General features: G+C 41.1%; 1 protein-coding gene across 4 annotated transcripts in view; it reads left to right on the forward strand.

Annotated features, from left to right (window-relative positions):
* The window catches only part of rxraa (retinoid X receptor, alpha a), a 115223-nt gene that overhangs the window by 25188 nt on the left and 74898 nt on the right, over positions 1-15137 (forward strand). For all 4 annotated transcript variants that reach the window (XM_041970411.1, XM_041970412.1, XM_041970413.1 and 1 more), the window contains exon 2: positions 3208-3321. In XM_041970411.1, coding sequence (XP_041826345.1) covers positions 3208-3321 — 114 coding nt within the window. The remainder of the gene's footprint in view (positions 1-3207; positions 3322-15137) is intronic.

The raw sequence follows: 15137 nt of genomic DNA on the forward strand, positions 1-15137 counted from the left end.
AAGACCTTACCCCCTAGAGTCCCATGAGGGATAAGTTTTTTTTTTTTTTTATTGCACCTGGGAGATGCATTAAGGCCCCAATGAACTTTAACCTTGGGCTTGGTTTCCGTAGCAGCATTGGGCGTAAACAATTGTCAGGAGAAGCCATCCTGAAACTCATAAAAGCTTGAATGTATTGAATTCAAAAGGTTCATGTTTGTGGGATCTTGTAAAATGTGGAGGCACATTCACTGATGTATCCGGTAAATTAGTGGGAAAGCTTCAGCTCCGTTCTTAACAGCGGGATTTGCAGCAATGGCAAATTTACGCACCTATGTTTCATTAGAGCCCTGTCATTAAGCCTTTCTTTTATTAGACCTTCTATCAACAAGACCCCATCTTTCATTAGCAGAACATCTCAAAGTCTTGCCTTCATTAGCACAAGGCCGTAAATGCTATATGTGATTTCATTAGCAGCCCAACTTTAATGAGGAAACCCCCAGCGCTGTTTACATTGCTCTGATCCCCAGTGATAGCTGCACAGAATAATGGGGCTTGGCTGTTTGTTGGGCGGAAGGTTGGAGCACGTCCCCCCTCCTTCCCAAAGATTGGATCACACAGTTATTAAAGTCGATTAGATCCTTTTTTTTTGTCAGAAGCAAGATCAAACATTTCTGCAGTCAAGGTCCCGCTTAAGTATACGAGCCAAGACATAATGATGCAGTGTGTAAGGGAAGATTTAATGACGAGACATGTACCAACCTTACCACTCATGACGGCATATACTGAACTTGCACCTACATGTCCTCATTTTTTCATCATTTACTCCAAGGCCTAAAAAGCAAAACCCATCTGAAAGTGATTGAATATCAATCCGGCATGTTAAGATGGAAACACATCCTTTTAAATCCATGTGTTTTCTTTTATATATTTGCACAGCTGTCACAACGATGAATGCTTCATGATCTTTGTAAATATATTTCTTGGAACTGCTTGGAATTAAAAGTAATGAATCTTTAAAAAATGACAAAAGCTTTACATAATTCATAGAAGAGTGTTTACATTGAAAATAGCAAAGGATAAAGTTTCTTTCTTAAAAGAAAAAAAAAGTGCTGAGATCATGTTCACGTTCACACTAATTTGTCCCATTTTCCTTTACTCCCTTCAAGCTTTAGGTGAAATTCCAGCCCCCTACTTTAGCTTCACTGTGTCCCGTGGGAACATTATTCCAGTGGATGGCTTGCAGTGTGGGGGCTTTTTTTCTTTTTTTTCTTTTTTTTAGAAGGGGGGCTGTCTCCTTAATTTACTACTAATTTTGCAAAAGTGCAACTTGACTGGAAGGCCGGGCTCATATGTTAATGCCCTAATGTTCAGTGACATTGCTTAGAGCTCCTACCATGTGTCATTGTTTGCCCTCCAACCTCTTTGTAAAACCTAAAATGTATTGTGTTTCTTGCAGAATTGATTAATTTGGCAGTGTCGGGGGGGTAGAAATATGGTTGATTATAGAAAGACATTATTATATTTATATAATATATTATATATCTGTAATATCTTGGGGGAAGGCACTTTGACTTTTTTTGCAATTTCCAGTTGACTGGTAATGTGTGTCACTTTTTGTGAGATAATTTTTTGATTTGGTCATTTTGACTGAGTATTTTGGATCTGGATTGATTTAATTGCATATATTGCGGGATATTTTCCTGAGAAAACTACAGAAACGCTCACAGAAATATTCAGATATTAGCTTAAGACTTTACTTGTCCGCTGCTCGGCAAGATTATCACTTCAACACGCCATTACTTTTTACGATACCCATAAAAGTGTTTGGAGAGGTGTTGCTGCTATTTTGAGAAATTTTCCAGCATCTGATAACAACATTATTGTGTTTCTAAACAAAAGGATTAAAAAAAAAACAGCTGACAGTCAAAAATACCCTCTTCATTTGTTTTAATATTATTTGCAACATTCATGGTGATCTCAGTCTGTCCCCACCGGCTCCCCATAGCTTCAATGAAAGCATCCGGCGTGGAAACAACTCCCTTCGTCGCACTTCCACAGCTGCACACGTGCAGCCAGAAAAGCAGAAAATTATCTGCATCCCAGACGTCTTATCATGGGGAACTAATTCAATATCCCTTTGCCTGTTTTAAATGTCATTCTCTGAGCTCATCTAGAGTGACATGTTATTCATGGTGGAAATAAAGGAGCTTTATTGAGCTCAGAAAACAGTGACGCGGAGGGAGATTTTTTTGGGGAGGGGGGGGCTCCTCTGCCTGCTGCTCTTGATGTTTGCTGGAAATCTAAAGGTCCCCAGAAGGAGTGGATAAAGTTTGGATTTGCAGAGGTCTGCCGGTGCCAACAAGAGCAGCTGATAAAGACAGTGCGTCTCATTCTCCGGCTGAGAATGGCACAAAGTGTTCACATACGTTTCCACTTTGGTTTGAAAGCTACAGTGTCGGTCATGAAGTGAAATGTCACTCATGTGCCACATGAAGTTTGTTCAAGGCTCCATCAAGAAATGAAAAAATGTCTTCTCTGTTGGGGTTAATGCCACTCAACTTGACATATTTTTACTCATTGATTCGTTTCTGGCTCTTGTGGCTCTAACTTGCTATTACTTTAAGCTGTTTTGTACATTCTTTATGCTCATCGAGGTTTGTTTGTTTCTCTTCCCATTTGCTGGATGATGTCAGTGACTGGTGAGTGTTTGGCTGGAGGGGGTACAGCCTCCACAGTTGCCTTATTGTGTTAAATAATGACTTCCCTATTAAAAGTGACCCCTGTGGCCTCAGAGACAGACAGTAAGACGGCCTCATCCAGCCCCTGGAGGCACTCCGGTCTGCTCTGGCATTTTGCCCACTCACCGATGCTAACCTCATCCTGGTGCCCAGCTGGCTTTTGCCCTCCATGTGCAGGTTCTGTGTCCTGTCTGGAGGCTTCAGCCTGGATACTGATGCAAAGCTGACCTGAGCCATGAGGAGGATAGAGCGAGGTCTGGAGAGCAGTAAATGTGAAAGGCTGGCTTTGTCTTAAGGTGGCGCGGCAGCTCGTGGGAATTTCTTTAACCCGTTTCTTCTCCGCCCTGTGAGCTCCAGAGGGGTGGAGATGGCATCCTGTTCATCATCCACCACCCACAAAAAAGCATTATTTATTTCTCTGTTATTCATTTACCAAATTCTTCCTCTTCTTTCTGTCTTTAATTTGCCTCTGTCTCTTTCATTACAGGGTTCCTGAAGCCCCAGTGCTCTTTGGCTCCTCCCATGCAGCGAGGTCGATCAGCTGAGGCATGTTCGTGTTTCAGCGGTATGTGTCCTCTCCATCAGCGTCGCCTATCCTCAGGTAACTATGGAAACAAACCTGTTGCTTTTTATTGTTAATGCACCTTTTTCCCCCCTCCTATTAAAGTGTGCACTCATGAATAGACCAGCTGCAAGTAAGCAACTGGATGTTTTGAAGATAATTTAGTCATGAGGAGCTTGTTATTTTCACCTCATGACCTGATGCTACTAATGAAATTGTCTAATCATCAAAAATGGCATTGCCTCTTATTTAATTTAATACATTTTCATGACATGAAAGACTGATCAAAATGACGTTCTCCAGAGTCTAGAGTTGAGAAAAATTTGGACTTTTTCTTGGTTTTGGTTTTAACAAATGAAACCACATTAACTGAAAAGGAAAACAAGTCTATATCCGTTGTTGTTTCAGTACTGCTTTCTCTAACTGGAGTTGTGTGTGGTGGAAACATTTGTGCACACATCAACGCCTCCAGTCATAGGTGTGTCTGTGGGGCCTTTTTTTTTTTTTTTTGGGTGTCTGGTTTTTTATGATTAATGGTGTCTTTGCATGTGGAGCCCCACTGATGGACAAGTTAACAGAGGTGTTTTGAGATCAGCCCCTTCCTTCCAGCACCTTCCACCCACCCTCGCAGGCAAGCAGAGCCTTAGATCAGTGGGTATTCTGAGCTGTCTGGTGTGAGGCTAATGAATAGGGGTCCAAGCTGTGCAGAACATGTGGTTAATGTCGATGCATTTATCATCCCAGTCCTGAGGCTCGCCGCTTCTGCAGCGTCACTGCTGCGACCAGCTCCGCTGCCCCGTCATGTGAGAGGAGCATGACTTGTATGGTGGGATGAAGTCACCTAAACATAAAAAAGAAATCTCTATGAGAGCATCTAATTGATTTCATGAATTTTGCATATGGAAGAATTACAAGATGTCTTTAAGCAAAAACCATAAAAAAATTTTCCCAAGCCCATTTATTTATGTTTTTATTTTTTTATTTATTTTAAGCCATTTATGGTTGGAGAATGCAAGCATTCCCTAATAGAAGCCATATGCTTTCCATCTTTCATTTAGTTTTGATTTAGCTCAGAGTTAAATCTTTGTTCAGTTTTGCAATTTACTATAAATGCACAAGATCTTTGTTTACTCAATATTATTCATTTTTACTCAACTTTAAGTGCTCTTAGTGACAATAGTGGAATTCTTTGTTGAAGTGGGTCATTTGGTTTAATAAATTTACTTAGTGTATTTATGAAGTTACTGTTCTCCGTTTTTTTAAGATAAATTAGTCAATGCTTCACATTCAAAGTCCAGATTCATTTTCTTTATTTCCTTCAGAAAGAGATTGTTGTTTCTTTTAAAGTCTCACTTATGCTCCCCTAAAATTCGTAAATGGTCACTGCCCCCGTACTCCCAGGCATCCTATATGTTGGCATGGATGTTAGACTATTCATCCACTATAGGGCAGTGCAAAGTTCACATTTTTATTTATTTATTTATTTATTTATTTATTTTTTGAGTTCCAACATCAGTATCAAACAATAGGAAACATGTCGACTGTGGCGATCATGATAATGTACATTATCATACAAGAGGAGGCAGCATAAAAGACAGCGGTCTGTGCGACCATTAAATACATCGCAGATTCTGTTTCTTTGTTTTTTCGCTGGTTGCACATGAGCTATACTACACAACACTGCCTCCACGGTTTCCGGTGGTACTGCTCTGGTTGCTATGTCAGGGTGTCTATCCCAAGCGGCAACCTCCAGGGGTAAAATGTAAAATGTGAAGCTTATGCGAAGTGCAAAAAATTGCAGTTCACCCCTCATCCGCTAGGGGTTGGCTCCAAAACAGAGCAAATCCCCACAGACTTCCATGTTAAAAAGACCAACTTCACAGCAGAAATAAACATGTTTAAAGCCTGGTACAAAAATCCATTTTAGGATTAATAGGTCAAGTTTACCTTTATGACAGCTGTGAGGGGGGGGGGGGGGTGAATTTTTTTTCTAACTCATCCATTTGGATGTTATTTAATCTTAAAATTCGGCATAATTAGGGGTGTGTCCTTTTGATTGACAGGTATCCAATATCCACGGAAAGAAGGGAAAGTGCAGTACAACCACGGTTTTTAGCTTGCTAACAGCATACCTTAGCTTTAGCCCGCCTACCTCCGTTAGCTGGTTAGCTACTGTTAGCTTGGTTAGCTCTTAGCAACAGGCAGCTCACAGTTTTATGGGTGTCAATCATCCACTTCCACCATCTCAGTCCCCCTCTCAGCTCCACCTCTTTGCCCATTTTTGGATTTTCCGGGAATGACGACACGTATGACGCTGTCAAGATGGCGACAGTGGGAACCGAGCTTCACTTTTGCTCTTCAGAAACCTACAGGTGACGTCACAGAGGCTCCGTCCATCTTTTATATACAGTCTCTGGTCTATCATGAAAATGGACAAAAATAAGCTTGTAAATGGTACATAAGATGGACAGAAGGCTCTGTTCATTTGTATATTTAATGTACAGTACAGCATAAATGAGGCTTAACCCTTCGAGCCCTGTGCCCTTTTTTTGGCCTCTGTTTGAAAATTACATAACCACAATGAAATTATCTTTGACACAAACAGTCTATTTGAACACTTTTGGAGTCATAGTAAAGTGAACAATAAAGATGTAATGAAGATGACAGAAAGCACAAATGAAAACGTTTCAGACAAACAAACAAAAATTTCAGGATAAATGTGATTATCCCTTGGAATGATTTAATGATAAACATCCATCAAATCTTGATGAAATATGTGAACATTAGCTCTGCAAAGGCCAACTCTGACAAAGTGAAGCAGAAGAAAATTAGAGAGGTTTTAGTACAGACAGTTCAAGCAAGGTCAAAGTACAGTTTGGCCATCTGTTCTCAATGTCCCCCAAGTTAAGTAATGCTCACAGACCCTAAATCAAGTCAAGGCTTTGTATCATAAGATCTAAATAACAATATGATGTGATCAATTACTTTTTGATACGCCAATAATTAAGTCTGTTTCAAAACCACCTTCAGGATCTTCCTGAATGAAAATCATTGGGTTAAATCTGATAGTTAGAAAAGAAGCAATTTGATTTACTAATATGATTACGCTGATCGAATCCAGCATGCACGAGTTCAGTTTGTTGTAGTTTTTATGTTAGTAAAAGTTTTTGCACTTAAGAGTCAGAGGATCAGTCATGCCCGAAACCTTTAACAAAGACCCTTCTTTCACTAAAGAAATGGCCGTTTGAATGGACGTTTTAAAGTGCTTTAAAAGACGGTTGTGCTGTGGATCCCAATAGCGTGGGACCCTGAACCTGCACCTGGAGCATGATGCCCATCAGTCTCTGAAATCTCTTGAGACAAATAAATTTTTCCCCGAAGTTTAAGAAAAAGAAAACGAATGAAGTCATCTTAGGAGAAAAATAAAAAGAAGAAGAGGAGGATTTTTATTGACTCAAAGAAAGCAAAATGAAACCCCTCTCCTTCCCAGGCAAATACTTTTTCATGGACAAGTCTCAGCATGAAGAGGTTCACAGTTATTCCACCAACCTTGCCCCCATCTTTGTGTATTTTACAGTTATCTTGATTGATTGCAACATATTTTACTGTCACAGCTTGTGGTTAGGGTGGACGTGTTTCCAGAACAACTGGGACCATCTGGAACTGAAGTGTTGTCTTGCTTGAAGGTTTTCCTTCTCTATGTTGTGGCTATTTTAAGAGCTATAGCACTCGAGGTTCCAAGTTTCATTAGATTATTTTGTCTGTCTTAAACAGGGAGTAGTTGGAGGGGGCACATGGAGAATAAAGAACCAATAATTGTTGACGAAGTTTATCGTCACACCCTTTTCTTAACGCTTTTTTTTTTTTTACTACGAGAGATGTTATAGTAATCTGTTGGTGTGTTAAGCTGCCAAGAGCAGGGTGGACAGCCACTGTGGAGTCTAAACTTTATAGACCCTGTAATAATCATGGGTCTAATTATGGAATGTGTTTCTATAATAAACCCCACCAGTGTGCCTAGATTGTGTGATTGTCCTCCAATCTCTGCGTTCCAGCGGCCCGGCTACGGCCGCAATGACAAGCTGCTGTGGGGAGGCGCGAGGCGTGTAGCGGTGACCTAAGCAGGAGGTTTCTGGGAAGGCTGGGGAGCCTCGCCCGGGAGGGGAGCCGTATTCAGCTGCGATCTGCTGAACTCCAGGCAGCACACTGATGTGGCCGGGCTTCGGTTTCAGTGGTTTTACATTGTTCAGGCTTTTTCTAAAACAAACTCTTACTGGAAAGGGACCGTGAGAAATGTAGTGTTCCTGGCTTTTCCTGTGGATCATTTTAAAAAAGAAAAAAAAAAAGCAATCATTAAGAGTCATGATGGGAAATATGTTCTTTTTTTTTTTTTATTTGGAATTGCGGTGAATGAGGTGACAGAGAGGGAAAACGTAAAAGAGAGACGGCATTGAAAACAGGGCTTTCTGAACACGGCTCACAATGCAGGCCTTGTGCTGTGATTTGGTCTGTCCTCACCGAGCTGAGCGGAGGAATGGAAAAGATTATACGCAGGAATGTCTGGGGTGCCCTCAAATGGAGCGGGCCGCGTGACTGGCCAATAGGAGCGAGGCCTGCAGAGCGACGGGCTAATTTTTTCCTGATGAACTCTGCCGCCTGCTCTACAATGCAGTCTGATTGCCAGAGCTGAACTCACATATGGTCCGTGTTTGGAGGGTCCAAATGACAGGACCAATCCTGCCTGAAGAAAGAAGGAGGGGGAGTATTTGTTAGGGACCCCTCGTCCCCCTCTCTTTTTGTGTTTGTGGAAGTCCTTGATTCTAATACACCTGAAATGTAAATTGATTGTCTTTCACTTTGTAATGAAATGTACCTCTCTGCTTTGAATGCATCATCTTTTACGGCACTGTTTTCCAAAAGTAAAGCAAAAAATGATCTAACTGCATCACAAACCCTGCTAGTTACTCTACAACCTGTTTACTATTCCTGTTTGGAGAAGAACTCTGTTTTCCCTCCAAGTAATGCATGTTTACGCACCCATTGTTTTTCAATGTTGGTCTTGAGCAGCAGCAATAAGCCATGTGGTGGGCCTCTGGAGAGAGGCAGCATGTGTTTGTAGACCTTGTGGTCACACAGCAGGGTTTAAAACCAGCAGTTGGGGTAGAGGGTGTGAAGGAGGCCAAAGAGAGCAGATCTGGAAAAGAGTAGTGGAGTAATAGAGGGGGTGGACGTTGGGTTAAAGTGGGCCCTGGCTCCTCAAATTTCCCATCACGGGGTCCTGCAGAGGTGAGGAGGGTCACTGAGAGGGGGCTCGTTATCCTCTGCATGTTCCTCGCTCCCTGCACTGTAATTGGCTAGCTGGAGTCCTCGCTCTTCCAGGCTGCTTCCTGCCTGAATCAGGAGCCAGAGAGGCTGCTAGACACCGGGCTGCTGTTTATGGGTGCAGTGATTGGGATACACAAGCAAAGAAAGAAAGAAAAAAAACCCAGTTCATCTTAAGCAGATGCATATTTTTTTTAATTATTTTTTTTAATAGTGTGTGGTTTTCTTTAAGCAGAGGACTGGAGTTTGTCATAACTGGGATAAGAACAGTCAGACTGTGTTAACTGGCTGCTTGGTTTTATATTAAACTTATCAGTTAACATGAGTTATATTTACTATTTTTTCTCTTTGCGGGGTTTGTTACAGGGAGGATGAATCCCCTGAAAGAGTGATACATTTTTTTTAAACTGGGTGGGAGAAATAGATTGATATAAATAGAAATAGAGCACCAGCAATAATAATCAAATAAAATTATATTATCAGGAGAAGATTTATCCCGGTCCTGATCCACCGTGTCCTTAACATATTACAACAACAACATGCAACAGTTTGGTTCAATTATTAAATCTTCTGATGAGTATCACCCAAATATAAACTTATATATCTGCATTGTTATTTATTTGTATATTTTGTTTGCTTATTTATTTGTTTCTTTGATTATTTATTTGGTTGTTGATTCATTAACTTATTTACTACTTGCTTACTTAGTCATTTGTTGTTGCAGGACTCTTACTTAGACTAAAGGTGGTCAAATTTAAGGCCTGTATTTAGAGTTGCAAGTCAGCAGCTGAGCACTTTTTTTCTACTTCTTTCTTAGTTGTATCCAAGGTCAGTTATGTACGAGAGTAATGCATAAGGAGAACAATCTCTCAGAATGTGCTTCATCAGATGGAGATGCATGAATATATCATCCATGATATCCAGGTGTATTCCCCCATGTGACATGACCCCTGGTGGCTGGCTTCAACTGCAGCAGAGTTGGAGGACTCTGCTTTGCTGCAGATTCATGGCATTCATTCGTGGCTGGTCACTAGAAATCAGAGTGACTAAGCCTTTGATAAGTCTCTGATCCGTTAATCCCCCAACAGCACCGTCAGAGTGAAATGCTATCTCATTGTTGCAGCTCAAACCCTGTGGAGAGCCAGCAGAGCAGGCCACCAGGGACACAGTGTCCACAGGAAGTGGTCACATCCCTGCCATGACACACACTCATTGTCATCTCCATGGTGGCAGAAATGAACATTAAGATTTGAATTAAATTGCCAAAGGCTTGTTAATATGGGTTTAAATTTGAGTCATAGTTGTGCAAAGGAAGCAACATTTAAATTTAAATCATCAGGAGTACAGCATAATTTAAACTCAGAAAGGGCTTTTTTTGTAAATGCATTTCCTGTTCCTATTTGTAGCTATATTTAGGCCGCCTGTGATATATTATCTCAGAGGCACTTTTCACAGATGAGGTGAAATTTCATTGTGCTACAGATTCCAGCGGTCCTCTGAGTTTATCCTGACCCCTTGAGTCAGATTAACAGTACATTTTGTGAGGCTTTGCATCTAGAAATGGGGAAGGAAAAAGGGAAAAAACCTTGCATTTTTTATTAACATCAATTAAACATGAATAAGCAAGTTCTCATTCTTCGGGCCCCATGTTGCCTAACACAGAACAGTATGTTAATCACAGTGAGGAACGTTGGGTTCCGCTGGAATATATGGGCAAATTAACCAAAGGCATGAATATAAATGAGGATGTACATCTTAACCCAGATACAGTATCTCACTACTGATTCTGTCTCTGCTATGGCCGACAGTTAAAAAACACCAGAATTAGCCTGCAGCGTCACTACAGTTTTTCTTTCTTTTATTAGTTTAAACAAGGATCAACATAACATAATATCACCCATCCTCCCTCCACCCACCAATGACAGCTGCACAGTACACAAAAAACAGAAAAAGTCAACACCAAACAATAAAATAAAAAAGAGAAAGTGTAGAACACAGTTTACATATAAAAGTGGTGGAAGATCTAGTAGATGGGCAGCTAATACAGTGTACACAGAAGTGAAGGACAGCTGATAAATACAATGGATGACAGCTATGACTATAAAGGAGATTTGTTCTTACTACAGAAATTACTTCATCCCCAAAAACCCCAAAATCCTTTGGTAAGTAATTTATCAAGGGGGACCAGATTTTCACAAATAAACTATCTTTTCCTTTTGTGATTGCTGACATTTTTTTTTGTGTGGGAGAATATTAAACATCTCTTTGTACCATAGGGTGATAGTTGGCGGGCTCTCTTTAATCCAGTTAAGTAGAATACACTTTCAGGCAATTAAAAGGAGCTTCTCAAGACGTATGTAATTTGATGCAGGAAGCTGTAGTACCTTAGAAGGAAGACCAACAAGAAAAACACTTGAATCTCTCTTTATTTGTACTTCAAAATTAATCACTGATTATTGTGAAGACATGAGTCTAACATCTAGAAATGAGTCTGCACTCCCAAGAACACACTGCAGTTTTTCTGCCTCCTTAAACCTGACCCTTAAGCAGCGTGTTTACATCAGTTTCGCTGACTAAGTGTTGAGGGACACTGGCCTCAACTAGTCGCAGATAAACACTCCAGCATCAAGATATGAAGGGAACTGCATGTGTGTCGGATTTGCAGAGGAGCTGTAAGGCTGGCTCATGACACGCTGCACTCTGTACAAACAAACATCGAGGAGTTGTGCTTGTTACATGCAGATAAATATGCCGCAGGCTGGGATAAATCATAAAACATGTATTCTCAATAAGAAAAAACCATATGTGTTGTTATAGAAAACAATTACCAGCAACAAGAATGCAAAATGAGATGAGATTTTTTAGAAGTGCAGTCCATTATGGCACCCGTTTTGTTTTCCTTCTGTTGGCTAAGATGATTGAAAATGAGAAAAGATTGCATTGAGCATCTGGATTTGCTAATAGCAGCAGGACTAGATATTTTGACAAGGTCAGACTAAAGGAAGAAGCTAATTTCTGTGATTTATTTCTCCCATAAGTCTTATTTTCTCTCTGATCCATGCATTTCCTGTTGTTATGCCTTTCGTACTATATCCGGCGTTCCTCAGGTTATGTTGAAGAACAACATAAGAATGCAAGAACATTTGTCTGAGCTTCAGGTTTGTGGTTTGTTTTTTTTTCTTTTTTTTTTTTTTTTCCACTTTTTTTCTACTTAGTCCTTCCTTAGATCCATCACTTTCTGCATGCCTGTTTTTTTTTTTCTTTCTATCTTCAACCTGTTAAAGATGTTGCTTAAGAAGTTCAGGTTGTCCTTTTAACAGCAGACATGGAGCTTGATGCCGCCAGACGCAGCTGCAGCTCTTTTTCTGGTTTCTGTGGTCGGTCGCTTCTGTCCTCTTCCATGGGAATTTGAAGGGCACTGGCAGCTACACACCATCAGACTCTGTGCTTCATCTCCACCCCTAGAGGAGGAGAAGCAGGGGTGAGGGACACACAGACAGTCAGGGATGTTGGGGTAAAGAGAGGGGAGATGACTGTTGGTATTTTGATGCTAAAGTGATTTGACATGCTTGGCATTATAGCTGGCTTGGTGGCGGTGGGAGGGGAGAAGCAGCACAACCGAGCACTTGATCCGAATGTCACCAACGCCGATCTCATGAAGTGGAAGGTCGGAGCGTTGCACCTGCCACCCCGGCCTGCACAGGCGCTCTCTGCAAAGAGCAAACTGTAGAAAGCAGGGTAGAGGACAAAGGGTCAAAGACATATGTGTGTATGAGCATGACCGATGCAAGGAGGATGGCGGAGTCCTGACCTCCCAATGTCACGTCTTAGCTGCACAGCAACAGGCCCACCCAAGTGTGCTAATGCAGGCCAGTACATGCTGGGATGTGAGAGGTGGAAGTGGGGGGAGAGGTGTTTGCAACTCCCACATGCTTTTTCCTCTTAGAGACGTTCCTTGAGGTGCATGGAGAAAGTGAGGGTGGGAGTGACGGTAATGCAGAGGCTAATGGAAATGTCTTGTTGGGACTCGGCGTTGGCCTGAGAAGCTGGCTGCCCTCGAGGAGTGTGGACCGTGACCGCTGTAGCAACACTAAAGCCCCTGTTTTACCAAACAAACAGAACAACAACTTAGATGCAGGAGGTCTCAAAGTCTAAAAAATGAAGACCGTAGTGGTGTTAAGGATTGGAGCAAAATCAAGACATTTCTTTAGCCATCCCTAAAGTTAATTTCTTACATCTTGGCTGCATTTTAGCCATCCTGTTTAATGTTTATAACATGTTCTCTTCTCAAGTAATTGCACTGATCATGCTTTATTTGCTGTCACCAAAGGAAGAGCACATCCTGGGAGATGTTAGCTAAATTAGCATGTTAAGCTTTTGCATAAGTGATTGTGAGACTGGGCAAGGAATATGTTATTAGACAATAAATTAACAGCTTTCCAATATTAAAAAAAATATATAAAGATTTATTTTAAATTGACAACTTTCCATGTATCTAACTGTGTTAAACCATGGCTAATTAGCAGAAGTATTTAAATAAAAGACCAAATACTAGGCCCGTTTTTCAACATAGCTTTTTAAATCTGTAATAAACACTTGCTGTTGGGTAAAAAGATGCTCACTTAAACTTTATATTCATCACAAAACTCAGCTAGTTTAACACTAGCTTCCCTTTTGTTTTGCAGCAGCTAGCAATCCTTTTTCTTCACTTTCATCTAATCCTCCTTGTTGGTCCAGTTGGGATCAAAAAGCTCGCAGTCTGGATGTGAGCACAACAACTTTGTGTATGCTCTAAGATTGGTTAATTAATTGAACAAACTTGACTAGCCTAACCAGAGTATTGTCTGACAGCTCAACAAGTAACTGCAGTAAATTAGAATCATTCTTTAACCCAGCCATTTTCTGCCTGCCCTCCATGGGTGTTTCGGTTGCAGGGGGACCTTGGGGGTTGGGGGAGCTGGTGCAGAAAGTTGACCTTTATCATACGCCCATGCAGCCAGCTCAGTCAATGCGACTGTGGGATGGAGAAAGGACTGTGGAAAACGGCACACCAAACGCCACAGGGGCATGTCCACAAGTCCATTACAGGCACTGACATTGAGATAATTGACTAGACTGGTTGTACAGCACAGGCGTGGCATGGCTTTGGAAATGAGAGGGTTTGGGGATGGGGGGGCAGTAATAACAACAGTGGATGTCACAGATGATGATAGATTGCAAAGTCAAAGTTGAAGCACTGACATATTCTTGATTGTCATTTATCAGTTGGTCGGTGTGATTCAGTTAGCCAACCCTTTATAAATTACACTTGGAGGATTTCCGGCTTCATAAACTTTTCAAGTGGTTAAAGAATCATGATGACAGTAAATAATAAAAAAAAAAATTCAAGGTGTGTTCTTGTTTGTTTTACATAAAATAGTGGTGGAAAATAATTTATTCATGTTCTCATTAAGCTGAAATCTCTAACTTACACTCCCTCTGAAATGTGATTATTTACTTATTTATAGACAAAGTGTAGGGAGCTCACTAGAAACTATGTCTTGGGAATGTCTTCCTGTCACCTGCATTGCTTATTCCCCTTCCTGAGGCTGCAGAAGGCTCGCTCAGGAATGAGTTAATAATTTACAAAACATTTTTGCACCATGCATTGTGAAACCATGAAGAGGACCTGGAACATTTAGTTCCTATCTGCTAATGCTTGTCATGTTGGGATCTCAGTAGCAACATCGGGGGAAAGAGCTTATAGCAAGAAAGAAAAGCCTCAGCGACGTAATGCAGGATCAGTCTGTGGTAATACTCAAAAGTACATGTTATGCCTGCATCTGCATACATACTACATGTACTGTCCTTAAAAGGCTGTGTGCCAGCTGTAGCAGATTGTACCACCCAGGTGAGTAATTAGAAAGAGCGCCCCAAACATCCCAACCACCTCCCAAAATGACTTTTGTTTGGCTGCTCCTGTGTGAAGCAGTCATCGGGTGTGATTGAATATCTATGTCAAAGACAAAATGAGCTGCAGCAGCTGCCTGTAACCCAAGCTGATAATGAGCATGTATTTGTGTTTATTTAACACTCTCCCTGCCATCTGTCCTTGTATTGTGATACAAAGACAGGGCACGTGTGTACGAGTCTGATGATTATACAACCGACCGGGCTAGTCTTTTTTTTTGCAGCGGCGGTGTCTCACCTGACACCAGCTCACCACAGGTTCCATTATTCAGACTTAACTGGGCGGCTGGATTGAAACAAGACAAGCAGATGGACAATATTCAGTGTCAAATGCAACATGCAACAGAAAGACATAAACGCATGTTTTTGTTGGCCATGTGCATAAAGATGCACACACAGACACTTACGGAGATGTGACTAATGTGACCTGAAGCAAACATAGAGGACAGTGTGTTTTTACATTGTTTTGTTTAATACAGGAACTCTTTGTGTTTTTCTGCCTCCATCTGCCAGCAAATGTTGCGGACTTTAACAGGGGTTAAAGGAGAATTTAAAGCTTATGGAAAAACAAACAAGTCTATTAT

Source organism: Melanotaenia boesemani, chromosome 19 (assembly GCF_017639745.1).
Source record: "Melanotaenia boesemani isolate fMelBoe1 chromosome 19, fMelBoe1.pri, whole genome shotgun sequence".
Classification (NCBI taxonomy): Eukaryota; Metazoa; Chordata; class Actinopteri; order Atheriniformes; family Melanotaeniidae; genus Melanotaenia; species Melanotaenia boesemani.